Source organism: Dermacentor andersoni, chromosome 5, assembly GCF_023375885.2.
Source record: "Dermacentor andersoni chromosome 5, qqDerAnde1_hic_scaffold, whole genome shotgun sequence".
Lineage (NCBI taxonomy): Eukaryota > Metazoa > Arthropoda > Arachnida > Ixodida > Ixodidae > Dermacentor > Dermacentor andersoni.
Window position 1 is genome coordinate 166,306,079 of NC_092818.1, and position 19,696 is coordinate 166,325,774.

General features: G+C 45.9%; 3 protein-coding genes across 8 annotated transcripts in view; 1 reads left to right on the forward strand and 2 right to left on the reverse strand.

Annotated features, from left to right (window-relative positions):
- Nucleotides 1-1,845, reverse strand: part of LOC126531585 (uncharacterized) — a 31,696-nt gene extending 29,851 nt beyond the window's left edge. For both annotated transcript variants that reach the window (XM_050179164.2, XM_050179163.2), the window contains exon 1: nt 1,631-1,845. Coding sequence is in view for 1 of the 2 variants with exons in the window: in XM_050179163.2 (XP_050035120.1) it covers nt 1,631-1,636 (6 nt within the window). In the remaining variant the exon portion in view is untranslated. The remainder of the gene's footprint in view (nt 1-1,630) is intronic.
- Nucleotides 1,846-3,222: 1,377 nt separating this feature from the next.
- Nucleotides 3,223-19,632, reverse strand: drn (zinc finger AN1-type doctor no). Of its 5 annotated transcripts, none has more exons than XM_050179171.3 (5): nt 19,535-19,632; nt 16,498-16,716; nt 15,161-15,330; nt 7,173-7,341; nt 3,223-4,877 (listed from the first exon to the last, which is right to left on the reverse strand). In XM_050179171.3, the coding sequence occupies exons 2-5, from the start codon at nt 16,649-16,651 to the stop codon at nt 4,729-4,731; spliced, it is 642 nt and encodes a 213-aa protein (XP_050035128.1). In that variant the 5' UTR covers nt 16,652-16,716; nt 19,535-19,632; the 3' UTR covers nt 3,223-4,728. The 5 variants fall into 5 exon arrangements, with proteins under 5 accessions (XP_050035128.1, XP_050035129.1, XP_050035130.1 ...); XM_050179172.3 differs by lacking the exon at nt 19,535-19,632 and adding an exon at nt 19,341-19,427; XM_050179173.3 differs by lacking the exon at nt 19,535-19,632 and adding an exon at nt 18,255-18,632 and having other exon boundaries at nt 7,173-7,323.
- LOC129385142 (tigger transposable element-derived protein 6-like) lies at nt 7,348-15,152 on the forward strand. The gene has a single exon (XM_055071274.2). The coding sequence runs from the start codon at nt 11,397-11,399 to the stop codon at nt 13,035-13,037; it is 1,641 nt and encodes a 546-aa protein (XP_054927249.1). The 5' UTR covers nt 7,348-11,396; the 3' UTR covers nt 13,038-15,152.
- Nucleotides 19,633-19,696: the final 64 nt, after the last annotated feature.

Consider the following 19,696-nt stretch of genomic DNA (forward strand, 5'->3'; position numbering starts at 1 on the left):
ATCTGTCATGCGAGATTGTCGGCTTCCTGCTGCATGCAGCAAATTAAAATTTGGTTGGCTCACATGTTCACTGCACTGTTATCTACAGATCAAGATAATTTTCTTACCAATTTCCAGAAGTGTTGCAGTGCCCCTTTAATACTTCAACCAAGAAGATATTCTTGTTGGCTTTACTTCACTGACCTGCCTACACCAAGTCCTATGGTTTTTATCACGCAGGCTTTGGTTTGAAAGAATAGTGCCTTATGCCACTTCCTCCAAGAATCTTTTTCTGAACCTAGGGCTTATTGGCGATGAGTGAGGTTTGTTAACTCAGATAGCAATCAGCTTTGTTTTGTGTTTGACTTACCAATACCACAGTCACAAGTGATAGTAAACCTGCCCTTGCAAGCAGGTACACATTAACCCCAGTCATGTACAATATTTCTAGAAATAAGAAGAGATTTGCCTACATCTGAATATACACATATTTCACAAAGTTATACTTGGCATATGGAGATCATTCGATGCGTGTGATAACAATGTGATATTGTTGATGCGGCATCATTATTTCATAAAACTTTAGCCACACTTTATGGTTCATTCAAAATGTCATATAAACAGCCTCCCGGTATCATTTCCATTGTTGCTTTTTTTTCCGGTACTTTCTACACCCATTTCACGAAACAGCAATAGGATTCCTTAGGCATGTTTTCAACGTGATTAGCGAGAGGTACTTCTTTGCTTGTGAAAGTAGTATTGAGCAATTTGCCAGTCTCGTGCAACATCAAGGAAACGTGGTAGGCATCTCACAGGCACCTTCCAGTGTGCTCGAGTCAACGCAACTCGAACTCTATGCGTATCAAGCCCCGCAAGCCATACAGCTTTTTTCTATTCGGCTCTTACTTGCGGTCGAAATGTCTAATACAGTTTGATTTTAATGATGATCGAAATTGAAAATACAACAGGAATATTATGAACGAACAAAGGAAAGCCCATTAAGAAAATTTATTTAGAACACATACATATGACCATTACCGAAATTGTATATTCGATATTAATTCTTAATGCATGCAATATATATATATATATATATATATATATATATATATATATATATATATATATATATATATATATATATATATATATATATATATTATTTTAAATGTTCGCCACAACACTCAACAAAGTCGGAAGGTTAGTTCGCACTAAGAATTAACGAGTAGAACGAAAGCAAGTTGTTATTTTAAGCCTCCAAAATTTTGCGTGGCGACTAGAAAAAAAAAGATGAAAGAGCCGTTGCGCTTGTCAAACCGTTAAAGTTCTACAGCTGAGGACGTGGACACAAATCCAAAGCGTTTCTCTGGAATTCTTAAAAGTGAACTAGCTACCTAATATTAATGCTAGTTCATTACCAGTTGAAAGCAGGAGCCGACCTCCCTGAAACTAAACGAGGCGGAAGCCGTGCACGTCGATGCAGCTACACCCCGCAATTTCTCTGCGAAATGCAGAAAGGCACACTACTTGGAACTTCGATTTCACCAAAAGATCATAATCAGCGTTCATTCTGTTGGGTCAGGATTTCGGCACAGAATGCCCACAAAATCGCACTAATTCCCGCACCAAATACGAAGCAATAAAGACTTACTAGCATCCGCAGATGGCCCTCCCTCAGCTGTATGGCGCAGTTATTTACAAAGACTGTTGTCCCCGCGCACCAGTGATAGGAGCCATGAGCTCACATCAGCAGTATAACCAAACATAACTGTAACCTCTACATAAACTTCGTAATGAAGTAAGAAACGATTTTTAGCCTATCGACGATGCCTGCGAAAGTAGAAACAGCCAGGGCCACAAGTTGGGGCTAGGAACAGCCATGAGCCATAGTGCATGAGGTTAAGTGTTAGTGGCTTTTGTAGTGGCGCTGCATTACGAAAGGTTTCGGTTTCGGTGCAGACGTTATTGCGGTACTTGTGCGTTGCGATAGTCTGCGTAAACATCCTGTGACCAATTTCACGGCGAAGCTGTATACCTCTACCGTCCAAGAAAATTTTCGTGTCGTTGTAAGCAAAAAAACTCCCCATACGTGGGCCGATCCCGAAGATAATGAAATGCCGGGCCGACCCGCGTCGGAGGTGAGGTTCACCATTTGGGGGCCCACATACACAGTTTCGCTGGTCATCATTCTTCACAGAGTGGAAGGGCACAGAGTTTTTTTCTGCCAGCATATACTTTCTCTCGAGTCATACTTTTGAACTCGGTCTTTGATCATCAACAATCGTCACGTTCGGCTTTTCGTCGAAAGCGGCAAAAGCTCCACGGCCTCTCCAAGGCCGCGTCAATCAAGGGAAGGCGCAAGGCACTTTCGATCGCGATCGAGCCGGATTGTAATTTTCCGCCGTGATTGGCTGCCTCCCGCAGCTTGCGCAAAGGAGCCAATCGCAACCGAGAAATTTGATATCAATCGGAAGTTCACCGTGTGGCGCCCGACACGCACACAGACGAATTAGATGGGACGAGCACCAGTCCAGTCTACTCCGTTTGTGAATGTACGCTAATTTGCCTCCCCCTTCCCCTTCTGAAGAGGTCAGTCGTCACACTTAGCGACTGGATCCTTTCAAAAGGGTACTCTGCCCACCGTAAAGCGGCATACGACAGCTTGCCGAGCTAAACAACCTAATTTGCGCACCTCGCCGGAAACGCAACGGTTGCCTTTCAGCATATAAATTTTCCTAATAAACGTCTTGATATAGCTATAACTACTTCTACGAGAAGCACTGTGAATCATTTGTGCACATAGGTCGACACGCTTGCACTTAAGCAATCCCTTTAACTAAGAGCAAGATGCGGCCGGCAGAAACGCGAATGGGGAAACGGAATAAAGGCGGCACTTCAAATGTGTGCCAAGGAAACGCTGGCATGGAGGACAAAAACGATTACTCTTACTTCCCGATGCACTACTGCACCAATGCTACTTTAGCCACCGAAAGCACCTTAACACTAAGCTGCTCCTGTACTAAAGCTTTCCTGCATGCTTCAATGCTATACTGAATGAGATGCAGTGCTTCACTAGATGTGCCACTGTTCATAGCCTTCATGGCAAACTCCCAAGTAGACCATGTATAATGGAAGGATTTGAAGCATTCGCTCCAGAGTAAAGGGGTGCTCTTTTGAGCATCGACAGTCCCAAGTGTATTACTGCATTAATGGCAGCATCTCATGGAGTCCAATCAAACCAAATGATTTCGAAATGTTTATTTGTACAAGAAGATATAATACAAAGTGGTCTCCGCATTCCGTAACCACTGCCTATTACTAGTAAAAGAAACAAGTCTCAACTTCGACAGTTACCACTGCACAGTATAATTTTACCAATAACCAAGTGAATGACCGGCCATAGCGCCAAAACAGCGCTCACACCACACACACACACACACAAAAAGTATAGGCAGATTTTACTGTGCTAACTTTGTACCGCCAAGGTCAAACAGCAGTCAGAAGACTTTCGGACTATAAACCATGCAGAAGAAAACACACAGTTCACAGTGTACAAAAAAAATTGCAGTGTACCCGAAGACTTGCTTTACACCTTTGCTACCAAAACTGCATAAAACATCTTAGCAGCCGTTTTAAATCATATACTCTGCATCTTTCGACAGCTTGCTACTACAAGCTCGCCACTTCTGCGTTAAACCTCCAAGCCCTGCTAACCAGTGACATGCAAGTCTGCATTTGTGACTAATCCATCGAACAGACCACCACTTGGGAAGAAACAAAGGCCCAAAAACTTATGCTGTGGAAAATTTCTGCACTCGGCCTAGCTGTGAAAAAAAAAAAAAAGAAACACTGGCTTCCAGCAGCCCTGGTCGCTATGCGTAGCTTCCACTTTCACTTAACAAGCAGGGAACGTAAAAGTATGGATGAGCCACCAACATTACACAACAGTGCAACACCTTTTCACTGCAACACATCACACTGGGACAACCCAGTCAGGTCTATGAAGGGGGAAAAAAAGCTAAAATCCTGAAGTGTACTGCCAAATATTTTTCGAACAGGCAGTGACACCTGCACATCAATGGTGCCCACGAAGATAAAGAAAAAAAAAAAGCTGATCCAACTACACACGTTCACACTAGTGTAAGCACAACGGCAGGGCACGGGGCATGAGGGCAAGTCAGTCCTGTCACACACACATACACACGCACACACATGCATTCACTCCAAATAAAAAGAAAACCACACCTATTTCACACAAACAAGAAGAAGCAAGACATGCAGAGAGAAAAGGAGAAGACAAATCTTTACAATAAGTGCACCGGAGGCTGGGCACACTATTAATTTCTTAAATGTACCTAACACTTCTTGGTCTGCTTTTGTTCCTGCTAAAATCATGTCAAGTGGATGAGAGACAGAGAGTAGAAAAAGCAGTAGCAGCACTAGCGAAAACTGACAAAACGAAATGTGCTTTACATTCACAATATTTTTAAAAAGAAAGAAAAGTATGTGGCTGTCATGACGGTGGCAGCAATGGCAGCAGCAAGTGGCAATGGCATACGACAATGTAAGGGAAGAGAAAAAGTCAAAAGACAGGCTAGGAAAGAGGGCCACAAAGTTTCAAAGGAAAAGAAAAACTTGGCTGCAATCTTGCTTGCGTGATGCTTTTTTTTTTCTTCTGCTCTCCTTGTGAGCACACGACCCCTCCCCCACGGACCAAAAAAGGATGCAGCACCCTACACGTGCAGGCCCTCAAATCTTCTGGATCTTGTCCCCGACAACCACAGGATTGTTCTTTCGGATCTCCTGAGCACCCATTTCTTTATAGTCAAACGTACAGTCATGCTCGTTGGAATATCTGTGCAGGCTGCAGAAGAGGCCTCCGCAGCGACACTGGAAGCCTGCACACAGCAAGGGCAGAAGCGGCAACATCAGGCAAGGTCAGAGCTATTAGACCAAACATTGCATAAATAGGAGTGGCAGATATGTTTATTATACCTCACGTGTCTTGATAACAGGGTATAATGTGAGGGTTTGGTTGTTACACTTCATACACAGTGTTTTCGAAGGCAGCAGACAATGCATAGTTTGAATTTATCAGACAAGTACTAATGCCCACAAGCACGGTATTTATAAACAACCCACAGCAATGCGCTACCTCTATGCACAGTCATTTTGCTGGAGGAGTCATGTAATTTAGAGTTTAGCCATGAGCTAACTGCAGCCTCTGTGTCGTGGCTTTCTAAAGCGTGGCAGCAAATGACTGCTGCATACTTGTGTATCCGGAGGCCACTGGATGGCTTCTTTCAAGGGCAAGCCAATGAAGCCTGTTTTCCCCCACAATAATGTGGCAGTAACCATCAAAGATAATCATCAATGTCAGCAATAGCTTGTGTGACCTGCTCCTTATCTCCATGCCATCCGATTCATGAAACCTCATGGGCACATAAGCAGACACCCGTAGTGGAAACTTCCCTGCCAACCACAATGCCAAATGATACTACTACATCGTCCAACTTGTCATCACAGCACCCCTGTTCCAAACTCCCTAGCTACCGCCACTATCCCAAGTATCCTGGCTGCCACGCTCATTGTGGGGGCATCTGCTGCAAATGAGGTGCTACCATTCTAATATATTTAAACCTTGATGTCTTGACATCTTGAAACCGCAGACTATACCTTCACATCAGCTGTACGAATTATGTGAAGCCAGCCACATTTTCGTGTCCACTCCACCCTCATGGCTGATAAGTGCCGCCTGCAGTGGGACAAAGCTGTCATGCAAAGCACCAGCAGCAAGAAGTGAATGCTTTACCTGCCACTAAGTCTCCGAAACTCAAGATTATGCAACCTCCAGTACTAAACACAGGAAAACAGCGCACATGACACCACACCATCTTGGCACGCCCACTCTTTGCACATGCGACAGATTACCTCTAAAACAGTGAGAGGGCTGTGCATGCTCTCGGGCGTGCTGACAGCCATGAGCAGCCATGGCCCCCCCGCTAGAAAAGGAGACGCATGCCAACCTGCTGTTTGTATTTCAACCATTTGACCACCTACGTCCATAGATTCCATTTATTGTCTCGGTATCCCTCAGACAGCTGTGAAAATGTGTTCAGTTGAAATCGTGCATAAACATGCTTCGTTATATATTGAGGTTGTAAATACATGATGCTACTCTATGGGCAAGTTATGAAAACTTGAATACCTCATTATGTCTATAATATTGTAATATTGAAGTTGATTATATCGAGGTTTCCACATCTGTCTACTTGGCACACCCATTCCAGGGAATTAGGAATGGGCACTTATCAACATCACATATGCAGTGCCGAAGTTGTTCAGGCAAATACTGAATTCGCTCGAATCTAATGCGAACTTTTTTTCCGATAGAACGGGTCCAAAGCTTGCGTGCACGTTAGAATTGAGTATGACCCTAAATCTGTGTTACCATATCGCCATCGGCATTTCAAAATGGCCACCTCGTACACGCTTCGAACCTAGCTGCTGTAGCTTCCTCCATGTGCTGTAGTATGTGTGCTTTAGTCCACCGTCCGTCCCCCCGTTTTCTATGTTTGCTCTTCCGCATGGAAATGCTGACTGCGAAGACATGGCGAGTTCACCATAATACCGCAATTAAAAGGAAACTGATCACATGTGCAGAGACGGACAGAAATTGGGCCGTATCACAGGTGATCAGAGTTCCTGAAGCTTGCATGCGGGACTGACACTAACAGCAGAGGCGTTCTCATTTGGCGGTTGCTGCATACAGCGCAGCCTGTACCTTGAAAGCGATCTGCGATGGAGATACAGTCTACGCATCTAGGCACACCACGCTGCATTCTCGTTTAGTTCGCATAGAGGCAAGAGGCTGCACAGAGGTAAATTCGTTCGCACCAGCTACTACACTTCCCAACTCCAGCGTTTTGATAGCGTTTCTGCAGTCATTGAGTGGGACGTGTTCATGTTTGCTTGTGCCCGCGTGACACTATATTTATTTTAACCTAGGCAGCTGCGCTGGAGGAAGCAAAGGGAACAGCGCTAGGTACGAGTGCAAAACCTGACAAAAAGTGGCCACCCAACATTAACAAGGGTAATTAGTTCCACTCGGACCTCAACAATGTCACAGCTGCTGCTGAAGTGTATGTAAGCTGCATGAGGAAAACTGCTCAAAAATAAAACCCAGCACTCACCCGTGAGGCCGACCTTTTTGCGGCATATCCGACACCGGTTCTTCTTTTTCTTCTGGTCCTTTTGGTCATCCTGCTGGCTGCCTGTTTCAGAGGTCACACTCTCTGCCGATTTTGATGTTGCACCACATGCATCCAGGTTCAGGTCTGCCTTCTGCAACAAGCAACAGGCCTTATAGGACCCATACAAAGACAAGGTATCAGCTACTCTCACAACACACACATACAAAGAATTCAGAACACACTCTGCAACAAGTCACAAATGCTGTGTGCACACTGACTTTAGAAAGATAAGCTAGTAATGCAGCTGCATGCTTACGGAAGTCTCAAGCTGTAATGTTTATTAGTTCTTAAGCGCACTGTCGCCTAGCTTTTCACACTATGCAACATGCACTATAATACTGGTGCCCCAAATGCAATAAAAGCTAGCCTTGAATGAGCAACAGCACAACTATATGACAATCTACATCTACATTCTAAAATTTGGATGGCAAGCATCAGTCTGTAGAACACTATGCACTAAAATGCAAGCTTATCTTGCCTACATGGCAATCCCATTCACAGTGCATTCCAAGTAAGCTCACTAGCTATCACTGCCAAGAACTTACTGGAGTGTGACGTGTCAGGATGGACCACATGAGCATAAAGTGCATGAGCATGACAAAGCCAGTTGTCCTCAAAGGGGTATTGACACAGGAAAGGAATACAGTAAAACCTCGTTAAACGGTACTCGCTTGAACAGTAGTTTCGTTTTAATAGTACTAAAGTCAAATTCCCAACCCAGCGGCCATTGAATAAAGTGCATTTTGTATCTGCATAAACAGTACAAGCTTATTGCATACGTATCAGTTAATACGTAGTGTTTCCACTTTCCATTGCACAAACATAGCGGTAGGTTGCGATCGCAATCACGGTGTTAGGTCGGCCTGGCAGAACAAGCCTAAAGATCAGAAAGGCCTTCAAGCGCAAACACAGAGGGCGCTTGGAGGGGTGAAGCCTGCCATGAGTAATTGCGCAAGAGGAAAAAATGAAATCAGGAAAGAAACAATTTGTGATAACACAAAGGGAAGCTCACTACTTTTTGAAGCGAGATCAGGATGCCTTAGAAAACGCACTTATAAAGAGAGATATAAGGAAGAAGAAGCATGTGCTTGCTGCAGTAAAGCTAGGAAAACGATTGAGCACGTTTTAGTAGAATGTAAAAATATCTACCCAGCTGTCGGTTTAGGCTCCTCTGGCTTCCTTGAAGCCCTTGGGTTCAGAGATAGCAGGGATAGAGATTAGTAAAAGGAGATTGGAGGTATGGTGGAAGTAGGGAAACGACAAACAATGGAGGCATGCAAAAACAAAGTTCACTATAGGGGTTCAGAAACTTTGGTTATGGGAATTCATCGTGGGGTTCTTTTTCTGCTTTTTTCTTTTTTTAACATAGGTAGGACATCCACATCACTTCAGTGTTGTGCCAGAGAGCGTTGTGGCCTGTGTTGCGGTGTCGTGCAAGCTAGGACTCGCGTCATGCTGAAGCTCTGACAAAAACAGGGTGCTCAGCATAGAAGAAAAATTGGACATTGTTCGTACCACCAAACATCACATGAATTCAGCACTGGCACGCAGGACGGGTCTACCGTTGATTATGGTGCGATGCATTTGGCATGCGAAGAAGTTGCTCAGCAGTGCTGCTACAACAATGTGGCAGCTACGAGGTTCGACTTCGCGAGGTCACAACTTTTCGCCATCGTTGCCTCTGTTATTGCCGAAGTATCGCCTAACAACAGTGCTGAGGATGACAAGGAAAGCGACAGCATGTGCGTGAGGCCCGACCGCGGCAAAGCTGCATGTTATGTCAGCCTCATGCGGGTGTTTGCCTAGAAGGGGCTGGCAGAAAAGCTGGCTTGCAGCTCAAGAGAGTTTGAGGCCGCTGTTGTCGCTGCTAGGCCACCGTGGCATCAAACAAAAATAGCTGCTGTTGTCGCTGCTAGGCCACCAAAAATAGACTTTTGTTGCGCAAAGTGAATAAATACTCCATGTTTTTTTATCCTTTCATTGCACTCTCTCAGTGTTCCAAGTTTTGATAGGCAAGTGGGCAATCGCACCATTTCGGTTAAGCAGTACTACCGTTTAGTACATACTTTTTCTGAGCTCCAGCAAACTACGGTTTAACGAGGTTTCACTGTACTACTGCCCATCGAGTGGGGAGTGCACATCATGCGATGTAACAGTGTCTTAGATGGCATTACACCACCGTGTATCCCTGCAGGAGAGAGGAGCTACTAACCAAGAGGAAGTGAACAATCGCCGCTCTGTGGGTGATTAATTCGGGCTTGTGTCTAGCAAATATAACTCAATGGCAGCCATGTCGCAATCACTTCGTTGTCGCCACAGTCAGAGAGGCCCTGTCACTTTTTAACAAGTTCCACATGAGAGTACTGTGATGGCAAAATAAGGTAACAACGTTTCTCTCTCTCCGAGGAGAGCAGCCAACATGATAATGCCACTTTGCGGTGGTGCCCATTTTGTTTAGACAATGCTGGTTTGTAGACACTCGATATAGTGCACTGGTGCTGTCATCAGCAAATGATGAAGTGTGACGACAGGAGTGGAAGCTGCCGGAGTGGTCATCTCCTTTTCCAGTCTCACCCATGTGAGCGGAGGTGGTGTACGGGGAATTCCTTACGATGGCCAACACCAATCGCTCTTCCCAAATCCTTGGCAATAGATTGTGTAGCTGGGAGATGCACCTTTAGCAAAAGTAAAAGGCACTGCGGGTAGAGCGAACACTGCTCTTTGCTTTTGCTACCTAAAGATATTAAAACAAGGTCAGGGCATGGGAACCACCTAATAAAATGAGCAAAACATTTTTTGAGCCGAGTATTGATACTACCACTGACAGTAAAACAGTGGTCTGCATTCGTTTGCATTAAAAAAGGCCTCACAAACAATATTTTATAAAAGCTGAGGTGGAAGTAACGAAAAACAGCAATTGCAAATGGTGAAGCAGCTGCAATTCTGACTAACACAAAAAAATAAAATGTGGAGCAAGTGTGGAGCTGCTTATTGGTTATAACAGGGATACACCTTGTTTTTGAGATACCGCCTAAAAGGTCAAAGGTTTCAAAAGCCAAAGGAAAAAATCAGGCAAAGAAGTCAACAGACTAATGGAATAAAACTGAATCTGAATACAGCTGATGAGCGGAGCAGTAACAAAAAAAGGGGGGGGATAGAAAGGGTAAAAAGCAAACATTATCAGCATTCTAGAAAACAAGCAAATATACATCTTAATCATCCTGCCCATACCTTCCCTATGGTAACAGCAGAACGAAATTTTCATGGCACTTCATATATAAGGCCGTTGAGATATTTAACTGTGCATTTCATTATTTTACGCCCTTGAAGGCACAGCACAAAAAAGGCCAGATTAAAATGTGCATTGCAAGCTACTGAGAGGATCTTTTTAACACAGAACTGCTAAATTTGCTGGATATATTTGAAACATGCACACATGTAATTTCAACTTCCAATACTAATCTCTAATACTAAGTCTAATACTAATACTATACTAAGTCCTGCATCCTGCTTTCTCTTAAATTGTCTTGCACATGTTTATCTGAATTTTTTGCAGCACCTTGGCATGTTGATTTCAACATTGCAGCGTCAGCAGACCTGACATGTAAACTTTCAATTACAGATTGCATTTTACCGATCTGCAATCTTTGTGAACTTGAGTAGCAAATAGCAGTAAAATTTTTGCAAAGCTGATTTGCCACATTAGTATATTATTCCCCAATACCAACTTGCCTCTGGCTGCAACTCTAATCACTACTGCATACCATATTTATTGCAAGTTCACACTCGTCAGTGTTCACCTAGAGCCTTATACAGTCAAACCTCGATATACAGAACACTGATATATCGAATTATTGCGTATATCGAACACTTTCTATATCACGTGGAAAATCGCATGTATTTTTTATTTTTTATTTCGGACGGGGCCGGATGTAAAATGGATATATCGAACTCCACCGCCCCAGACCAAGTGCGCTCTGTTGACAGGAGGCGAGCTTTCCCGCAACGCTCTCGAAGATGGCGGCGCGATGGGCGTTCCAGACTGCTGCGTACAACAGCGGCCCACATCGGTTGCGCCGAGGGCGCCATTTGAACGTAGCGGCGTACGCACGCGGCGGCTTGGCGTGGCCTGGTTAGGTTGGCTAGTTTGACAACGTCAACGACATGTGCGTCTCGGTGCTGCCGCTTGTGCTACGCCAGTCGTTGTTAGTGCGTGCAGGTGCGTGTGTGGCTGGTGTGATGGCTGCAAACGCGAAGAAGCGGACGTCCCTGACATTTGCTGCGAAATTGGAAGCGATACAGCGCGATGAAAATGGAGAAAAGAAGTCGAGCGTCGCCGAAGCTTTCAACATGCCAAGGAGTACTTTGAGCACTCTGCTGAAAAACAAGAGTGACATAAAGGCCAAGGCGGAACAGAACCAGCACTCAGGCGCGCGGCGGGTGCGCAAAGCTGCCTTTGAAGACGTCGAGAAGGCGCTGTACAAATGGTTTGTCGACGTAAGGGCCCGGAATATTCCTTTATCGGGACCAATGCTACAGCAGAAGGCCAAGAACTTTGCGTTCATTTTCGGCGCTGAGAACTTTAACGCCAGCAGCGGTTGGCTGCAACGTTTTAAGGCCCGCTTTAACATTGTCGGGAAGACAGTCGCGGGGGAAAGTGAGGACGCCAATGAAGGCGAGATCAAGAAGTGGCTTGAACAAGAGTGGCCTCAGATTCTCGCCAAGTATGAGCCCAATCAGATATTTAATGCTGACGAAACGGGCCTGTTCTGGCAAATGCTTCCACGACAAACGCTCGATACCCGCGGAGACAAGTGCCACGGCGGCAAGCAAGGCAAGGCACGTATCACAGTTCTGTTGGCTGCTAATATGGACGGAAGCACGAAGCTGCGGCCGCTTGTCATAGGCAAGTTTCAAACCCCGAGGTGCATGCGCAACTGCCTCAGCGTTCCGGTTACATATGCCTGGAACAAGAAATCGTGGATGACTCGGGATATATTCCAAAAATGGTTGAAGGCATGGGACTCTGAGCTGGCGCGTCAAGGCGGGAAGGTTTGCCTCATCGTCGACAATTGCACAGCACACCACACAGATGTCCAGCTGAGCAGTATTGAAATTCATTTTTTGCCGCCGAACACGACGTCGAAGCTGCAGCCATTGGACCAGGGCATTATTCGTGCTTTCAAGTCCATTTATAAGCGTCGGCTGATCGACATTTTGCTACTCAAGCTGCGGATCGGCCAAGAGCTAAAGATAGACCTTTTGGGTGCCATTCAAATGCTGAAGGCCTTGTGGGACAACGTCAAGCAGTCGACAATAGTTCACTGCTTTCGGCATGCGGGTTTCGTGAGCAGCATTGAAGAAGCTTCCGAGGAAGCAACCCAAGATTTGACGTTGGATGGCACAGAGGAAGAATGCCAGCTTGAAGAAACCTGGAGCCAGTTGGAGCGCTTTGTCGGTGCTGAGCCACACAGCATGTGCGTTGAGGACTTCGTTGGCGGTGACGACAGCACCGGAACAGTGGCGGAGTTGACAGACGTGGAGATCGCGGCAGAAGTGACTGCTGAGCGGCCAAACGAAGACGCTGCCGAGGCTGATCCAGCAAGCGCTGATGTTGCCCCGCTCCCGACTGCAACTGAGGCTGTAGCTGCGTTGGCCGTTGTACGCCGCTACTGCGGCGCAATAGAAGGCACTGGACTGTCTCTTGTGGATCGTTTGGACTATGTAGAGGACGCCGTGGTCAAGCACGCGGTTGCCAATATGAAGCAGGCTACGCTGCTTCAGTACTTTCAGCAAACGAAATAAATACTTTGAAGCTTCATGTGAGTAACTATTGCGCCACGATTGGTTCATTGATTGATTTGTGCTAGTTTGTGACGCGTTTTCTACGTGATTTTATATATCGAATTCTGGCTATATCGAACTATTTTGCGATCACCGCGGTGTTCGATATATCGAGGTTCGATTGTATTTTTCTGCTGTCTGAACTGTCAGCAGAAGAAAAGTTCTTAATGGCCCGAAGAAAATGTCAATACAATGCTGTAATGCACACAAACAAACATGCATGCAACCACATCAGTCTGTATTCCAACTATCACCATGCCGCAACACAGAAGCACGGACAGTGCTTGCACGAAATCTGCATCTGCTGGCAACTGTACACCAAGGTTGACTGCTCCCTGCAAATCGTTTTGCAGCGTTCTTCACATCTACTATTCCGGCCATTTCATTGTAAACCTCATCACAACATACAGCGAGGATGGAATTGGTAATACTGGATTTGAAGCTTCCCGATAATTCCAAGCAATAAAAACTTGTAGCAGAAGACAAAGTTGCCAGAGACTGTCGCTAAATATTCTGCATATTAAGCAACAACCAGTGGAGGTGTGGATGTGCACGATGTACAGGCCACGGCCACTGCTAGTGGGAACATAGGAGCCTGCGGCAATGTTCCACAGAACGCCACCACAGGCACCTCATGGAGTGTTGCGGTGCAGGCGCAATCAAAGCGCTTGGCGAAAAGCCTGGTGCGTCGTCTGCCACAGTTCTGCCCCTCTGCCGCGCGCACTCGCAGCTCTGAGTTAATGCTGCATGCAGTCACACAAAATGTAGGAGAAACCATAGCCAGCAGCACACCGGGCACTCTGCTTATAGCTGTGATTGTGCCTGTGCCACAATTCACGATTTGCCAGTGGTGGCGCTACTCACAGCACTGCCACGTGCTACCACTAGCAGTGGCCACGCCTGTGCATGGAAATGCAAGCTTGGCAACTTGATGGCTATGCCCATCTAATTATAATTTGGACATGGCAGGCAACTACTGGATTGACTAGGCCAGACCCCCAGGTAGCAACCTTTTGCTACTTTCAGTTTTGAAGAGGCGAACAGCTAGGACTGACACGAGCTCTCCTGTTCCAAAGGGCCATGCCACATACGTTCATCCATCCATCCATGTTTCCATGTCGTCACGCATGCAGAGTTGGGACAATTAATGGTGCACTGGAAGATGTCTTAAATTTCAATCTGTATACACACTGGATACCGGGCTAGCAATGGCACCATGAGGATGTCTGGAAAATGTATAGGTGACTAACTTCAGTTCATTTGTAACCTTGGAATAACAACCGTGAGTAAATACTAAGAACCGATTGATCTGACAGAAATGTGTTAGCATCAACGCTTTGCAAGCCTTAAGTAACCAACAAGACAAAAACACCACAAGGTTCATTAAAGATGCCCAAAGGATGTCATTTCATGCTGTACTCAAAGACGTGCCTTCACAAAGATATGTCTGAACTTGTCAAATGACACGGGCAATTTGCCAAGTCTACCACAGCATGATTCTCTTTACTCCCCTGGCAGGACGCCAGCTGCGAGCACTGAAGCACGACATCAGGCACCACGTGTATTCCTACTGGCTTCTAAGGTACGAAGTCGCACCACATTCCCCCTCCTCCAACTACCTCTCCTCTCCTATGCCTACCTTACCACTCAACTATTTCTCCACTCTTTCCTCCCACGTTTTCATTCACACGAGCATTCTTAATGCTAACGCATTACAGTGGCATAGTGTGTTATTCTACTTGCTGGCATGTTCCACAACTGCTCTACAAGCTGTCAAGGAAGTTTTTTGTCTACTCAGTAGGTTGACAACAATAAAAGCCGTTCCCTTTACCCTGGTGCGGTGAAAAATATTGCCTCACCTGATTAAAGTTCACAGCTGTGATTTGCTACTGCCATGGCAAGCAAAACAACTAAAATACTGTGCCCCCCTGCCACATTAAAACTAAGTGAACTGATCAACCTTGCAAAACAAAGCAATGGCTCATTTAGAGGCTAAAGATACTGGCTAGAAGTAGCATCTTTTATTTGAATAAATATGATGTTTAATGCGCGCATAGTGAGTGAATGCCAGCAGTGATGCCCACCTCGCTGACGGCTGCATCCTGGGAAGTGGAGGCCAGGACGGGAGGAACTGTGGGGCTAGCTGTGTTGAGGGCAGCGTCAGACACTGCCACGACGCTGGCGGAAGAGGCACTCTCGCTGGTTGAAGAAGACGACGAAGCTGCAAGCCCAAGCGAAGACATCACTCCTGACACTGCAGTGGCACCCATAGGAAGAAAAAACAAACAAACTTGCAAGCTTCATTTGATGCAAAAGCAACAAGAAAAAGGCAAAGCTTTGTTGCTCCTTCGTGGTCTACATTGAGTGTGCATTTTATTTAGGGGAGGGGGAGTGCTGAGGAAGAGAATGCTACCTACAGCAGTGGCACTGCGTCAGATTCCTGCTTATGAATCCTTACCGATCCCACAAAAACCAAAGCACAAGTTGACATATTTTTTTTTTTTTCGGGTAACTTCAATATGCAAGCAGCATAGCATCAATGAGCATGGCAACCTGCTTCACGTCTGCTGGGAGTTGAAACTGTGGCCACAACTGGCTACAAACGGCAGAAAGCTATTAAGCTCACTGGTAGGGCTTGAAAAGCTTGAGCCAGCGAAACAAGCAACACAAAAGCAGCAGGAGACATCGCAGCATTGTGCTCCCGACTGCATTTATACTGAACAAGCGAACAACACAGGAGAGAATTTCTAGCTTCGAAATCCAAAGCAAGCCCAAAAACCTACACATACTGTTTGAAGAAAGCTAGCAGGTGACTAGATTTGAACCTCTTGCTTTTTATCACTTGGTATGAAGGCACTACGATGGCCTGTACTCCACAGTTGCGCTTGCTCTCTTGGTTAAAAGTGTTTCATTGCTACCAACAGCATGTGCAGACAGAATCTGTTGCAGACACACAGTAAATAAAGGCACCAGCGATGCCACATGGATTCTGTATGGCACACTCTTCAGCTGCAAGCACAATGGCAATCGTGAGCAAACTTACAGTGGTACAAGTGAAACAGACTGTTGGCTTGCTAACATTCATGAAAAGTCCAGTAATAGCCACTCACCTATTACATAACAAAACATAACATTTGGCATTAGTTGAGCAATTATTTCCTGCTGCTTGTTATTTTGTCTTTGGAATAAGAACTGCTATGCAGCATGATCAAGTAACTTTTTTTTAACTTGTGTACATTTTTTCAAGTTTCGTAGTGTGCAAAACTTGCCCTTTTCGACAATGACAACAAAATATGCAGATGACAACTTTAACAAGGTCCAACAGTTTTTAAATGAAATGGCCAAGGAGACCAGAATACTCTAGGTTGCTGCCAATCAGCAAGCTTTATTCTGTTCTTGAGGCACTGTGCACAAAGCTCACCTGTTGGGCTGCCCCTACCAGCTGCCTGTTTGCGCTTCAGGGCATCCTTGTAGCATTGTGAACAGAGACCGTCCGTGGCTGGGCTGCCATAAAAACCACAACCAGACCGGCACAAGGCCCCACTTTGCGACATCTGATTAGTGTCTCGCTCCATGGTACCTCTTCCACCCAGCGTCGCTAGTCACGTCCGCACAGGGGGAATATGCTGTTCCTGCACCCCTGTCAAAACCACGCAGGCTGTCAACACGTGTACACATGGCAGTGGAACAGTCGCCACCGATGTGAAAGTACACAGTACACAACCTGATCTGCAGACGCCACAAAGTATACTTGGCTTTGCTTAGGTAGCCAAAATCATCGAGCGTGCAACAGCAGCTAGGTATTTTAAATAAAGAAGTTCCATGGGTGCCGTCATATCCTCAGATAAAATCGAGATAAATTTGAAGGCTGCACAGAATGGCAGGGACGGCTGTGCCTTATGCGTTTAGCGTGCAATATTGACAGCAATAGAATAGGGTCACAATTTATCCGCTAGTATTCTTGAAAGCACCCTTGATTCGATTAATTACACACAGCCACCCCATATGTAGCGAAAGGCGCTTGCCTGTGCTAAATGAACGGGACGCGAAGAAAAATGCTGAGAACATCGATAGTGGCGTACGAGATTCCGCTTCGCGAAGAAATTACCTTAAGCACTGACGCAAGCAAATGTAAAAGCAGGCGAACATTTACAGAGTCCTTTCACCGCTGTTCGAAGTTCTGCTGCAACTCGATTACGTCTATAGCCCCTGATGTGACGCAATCGTTCCCGCACCTGAACAAAGCACTGACAGGAATCGTACCTCGCAGAACATAGACGTTAACTATCTGTCAATAAACAAATTCAAATTTCCTATAAGTAGCGCATAGCAACTGGTTGACAACAGGCGTCCAAAGAAAAACGAGGACAAGGTGAAGGACATCACCTGATCTGAAACAACGAACAATGGCTAGCGTGACCCCTCCAGCCAAAACGCTCGTCCAACATCGAAAGTTGCTGGTAAAATGCGTTCTTCAGCCGCGCGAGCAAAACCCACCGAGTCATTGCCCTTGAGAAGCGATAGGAGCATCTCCGAAAAGTTTACGGACATCGACATCAGTGCACGTGAACAAGGAAACAAGCAAAGGCTCGCACATCAATGAGGCCAGGACATGCACTTCCGAGTTTTTGCCATTTCACGCCTATTGGTGCGCGTTCCACACCGTAGGCGAGGAATGCGTAATGCAAAACGGCGGCTTACTGCACGAAAAGCAGCGTCCAGGGCACGTAGGCAGCGAGGCCACAAACGCGCGACAGGCGAGGGCAGCGACGGAAATGTATGCTGAATGGTTCAACACTATCTCCCAATTGTAATCCACGGCGCTACTAGCAGTTAAAAGCCGTAAGATTAAATTGGCAGCTGTGAAGTAAGGCTAACCTTAAAGTTGTTCGTAATAAACACGAAACAAATGCACACTACACGAAGTCCAAAATGCCCCCAATGATAGCGAATCTGCGCAATAGGCCTACAATTACGATATCCTGGTGTTGCTCATCAAGTCTTTGAATACAGAAAAGCTCGCGAAAGACCTAAGAGATTCACCGAAGCAAAACGCGACTGCCAACGCGCGTCTAAGCATACAGCTGCGTCATTATGTCGAGAGCCTCGTTATTAGACGCCTGGGCGTAGCAATGTTTTAGGCCTGACTTGCTCTCCAGCTGATAGCGGTTTTCTCACCTAACGTTGGCTCAGAACCGTTATCCCAACAACAGGGTGCCGACGAAGAGTCCGTTGCAGCCACAGACAGTCCGAAGGAAACCACAAGGTTGGTTTAATGAACGCTTCCTTGTGGGAGAAGTGCACATTCACCACCAGAGAGACGAGGAGAAAATGGCGTCCACCACGTATATTAGACAACTATCCGACGAGATTTCACAGCCAAACAGTGTCCAGCCTACAACAGCATCACTCGCAGACAATGTCGTCGGAGTCACTGCTCTTTGTCTTCCACGGTTCATGAAATAAGATGCATCCCGCTCGCTGAACAACAGCCCACAGCCAGAGCGGACAATGCTCAGCCTTTCGTAGCTTTCGTGATGAGCAGCAGATTGCCACAATCAAAGATCAGAATTTTGTCACGTGACGACAAACCTAGCTTTTGATTGGATGAGACTTGGAGGCGCTGCTAGCGTTCCTTGCCCAAGAACAACTATTTCACTTCCTGCGGTGACGTTAACAGGCTTTCCGGTAGCGGTGACGCAAGCACGCAAGCCCTTGTAGAAGAAAAAAAAGAAGCGCTTTCATCTTCGCCTCGGCTGTCGTAGTAGTTGAAAGGGTTGAAACGCTTAGAAATCATATGGACTACACGTACCCGACTCATCAAGGTCGTTAAACTCATGGTGTTTAACCAGATCACTAGGCACCGCACGTGATTGCGTAGTGTTGAACCCGTTTAGGGCAGCCACCTCCGATAAGTCATGGCTGTTTACTTTTGAGTGACGGGTTCTCTAAAATGGCAAACAAACAAAAAAGAAGAAAAAAAAAATACCTTTCGAGAAGAACTCTAGGAAGCAATAACAGGGAACGCAAGACCGTTGACTTCTGCAATCTCGGGGAGTTTCTAATTTTTACCCCCTACCACGGAACTACGCCTCCGACCTGAGGAGCGCTCTCAAGGTGAATTGCAAAACGCCGTGCCCGCAAAGAACTTGCCAGCTTAGCAACTAATGCGCTTGCCTTTTAACGTTCATTGCCAGCTTTAAACCATGTCGACCATTCGAAATGCTAATCCACATGTGCGTCAGTAGCGCGAACAATACGCACCTTCTCGGCTTCGATCGCTGCCGTGTTTTTTTCGCTGAAGTGATTCACGTCACAACCTGTTTCTGAAAACCCCAACCATGACAGACATGTCTTTCTTGAACTTAGCTTCAAACTTTGTTTTACTGCATGAAAGAAGGGGCTCAGGTTACGGTAAAGTCGGGCTACTAGTTTTAGATAATGGGCAGAGCACTTACCGTTCGTGTCAGTGCGTTCGAAACAATATACGCATTTGTCCCATGACGTCGACGTGAGGAGGTAGGCTAGATGGGAGAAAGTGGCTCGGCTCTCGCTTTCAGACATTCTTACCGTTCAATTTTGACGCACGCCTTTTGTCTTCCGCCATAATTTGGTTCACA

What these genes read in the sequence shown, in the direction of transcription:
- LOC129385142 (XM_055071274.2), top strand. Translation starts at nt 11,397, where the DNA reads ATGTGCGTCTCGGTGCTGCCGCTTGTGCTACGCCAGTCGTTGTTAGTG.
- drn (XM_050179171.3), bottom strand. Translation starts at nt 16,651, where the DNA reads ATGGAGCGAGACACTAATCAGATGTCGCAAAGTGGGGCCTTGTGCCGG. An exon ending in AGGATGCAGCCGTCAGCGAG is followed by an intron (nt 7,342 to 15,160) that starts GTGGGCATCACT and finishes GGGTCCTATAAG; the next exon opens with GCCTGTTGCTTGTTGCAGAA. An exon ending in CAAAAAGGTCGGCCTCACGG is followed by an intron (nt 4,878 to 7,172) that starts GTGAGTGCTGGG and finishes TGCTGTGTGCAG; the next exon opens with GCTTCCAGTGTCGCTGCGGA.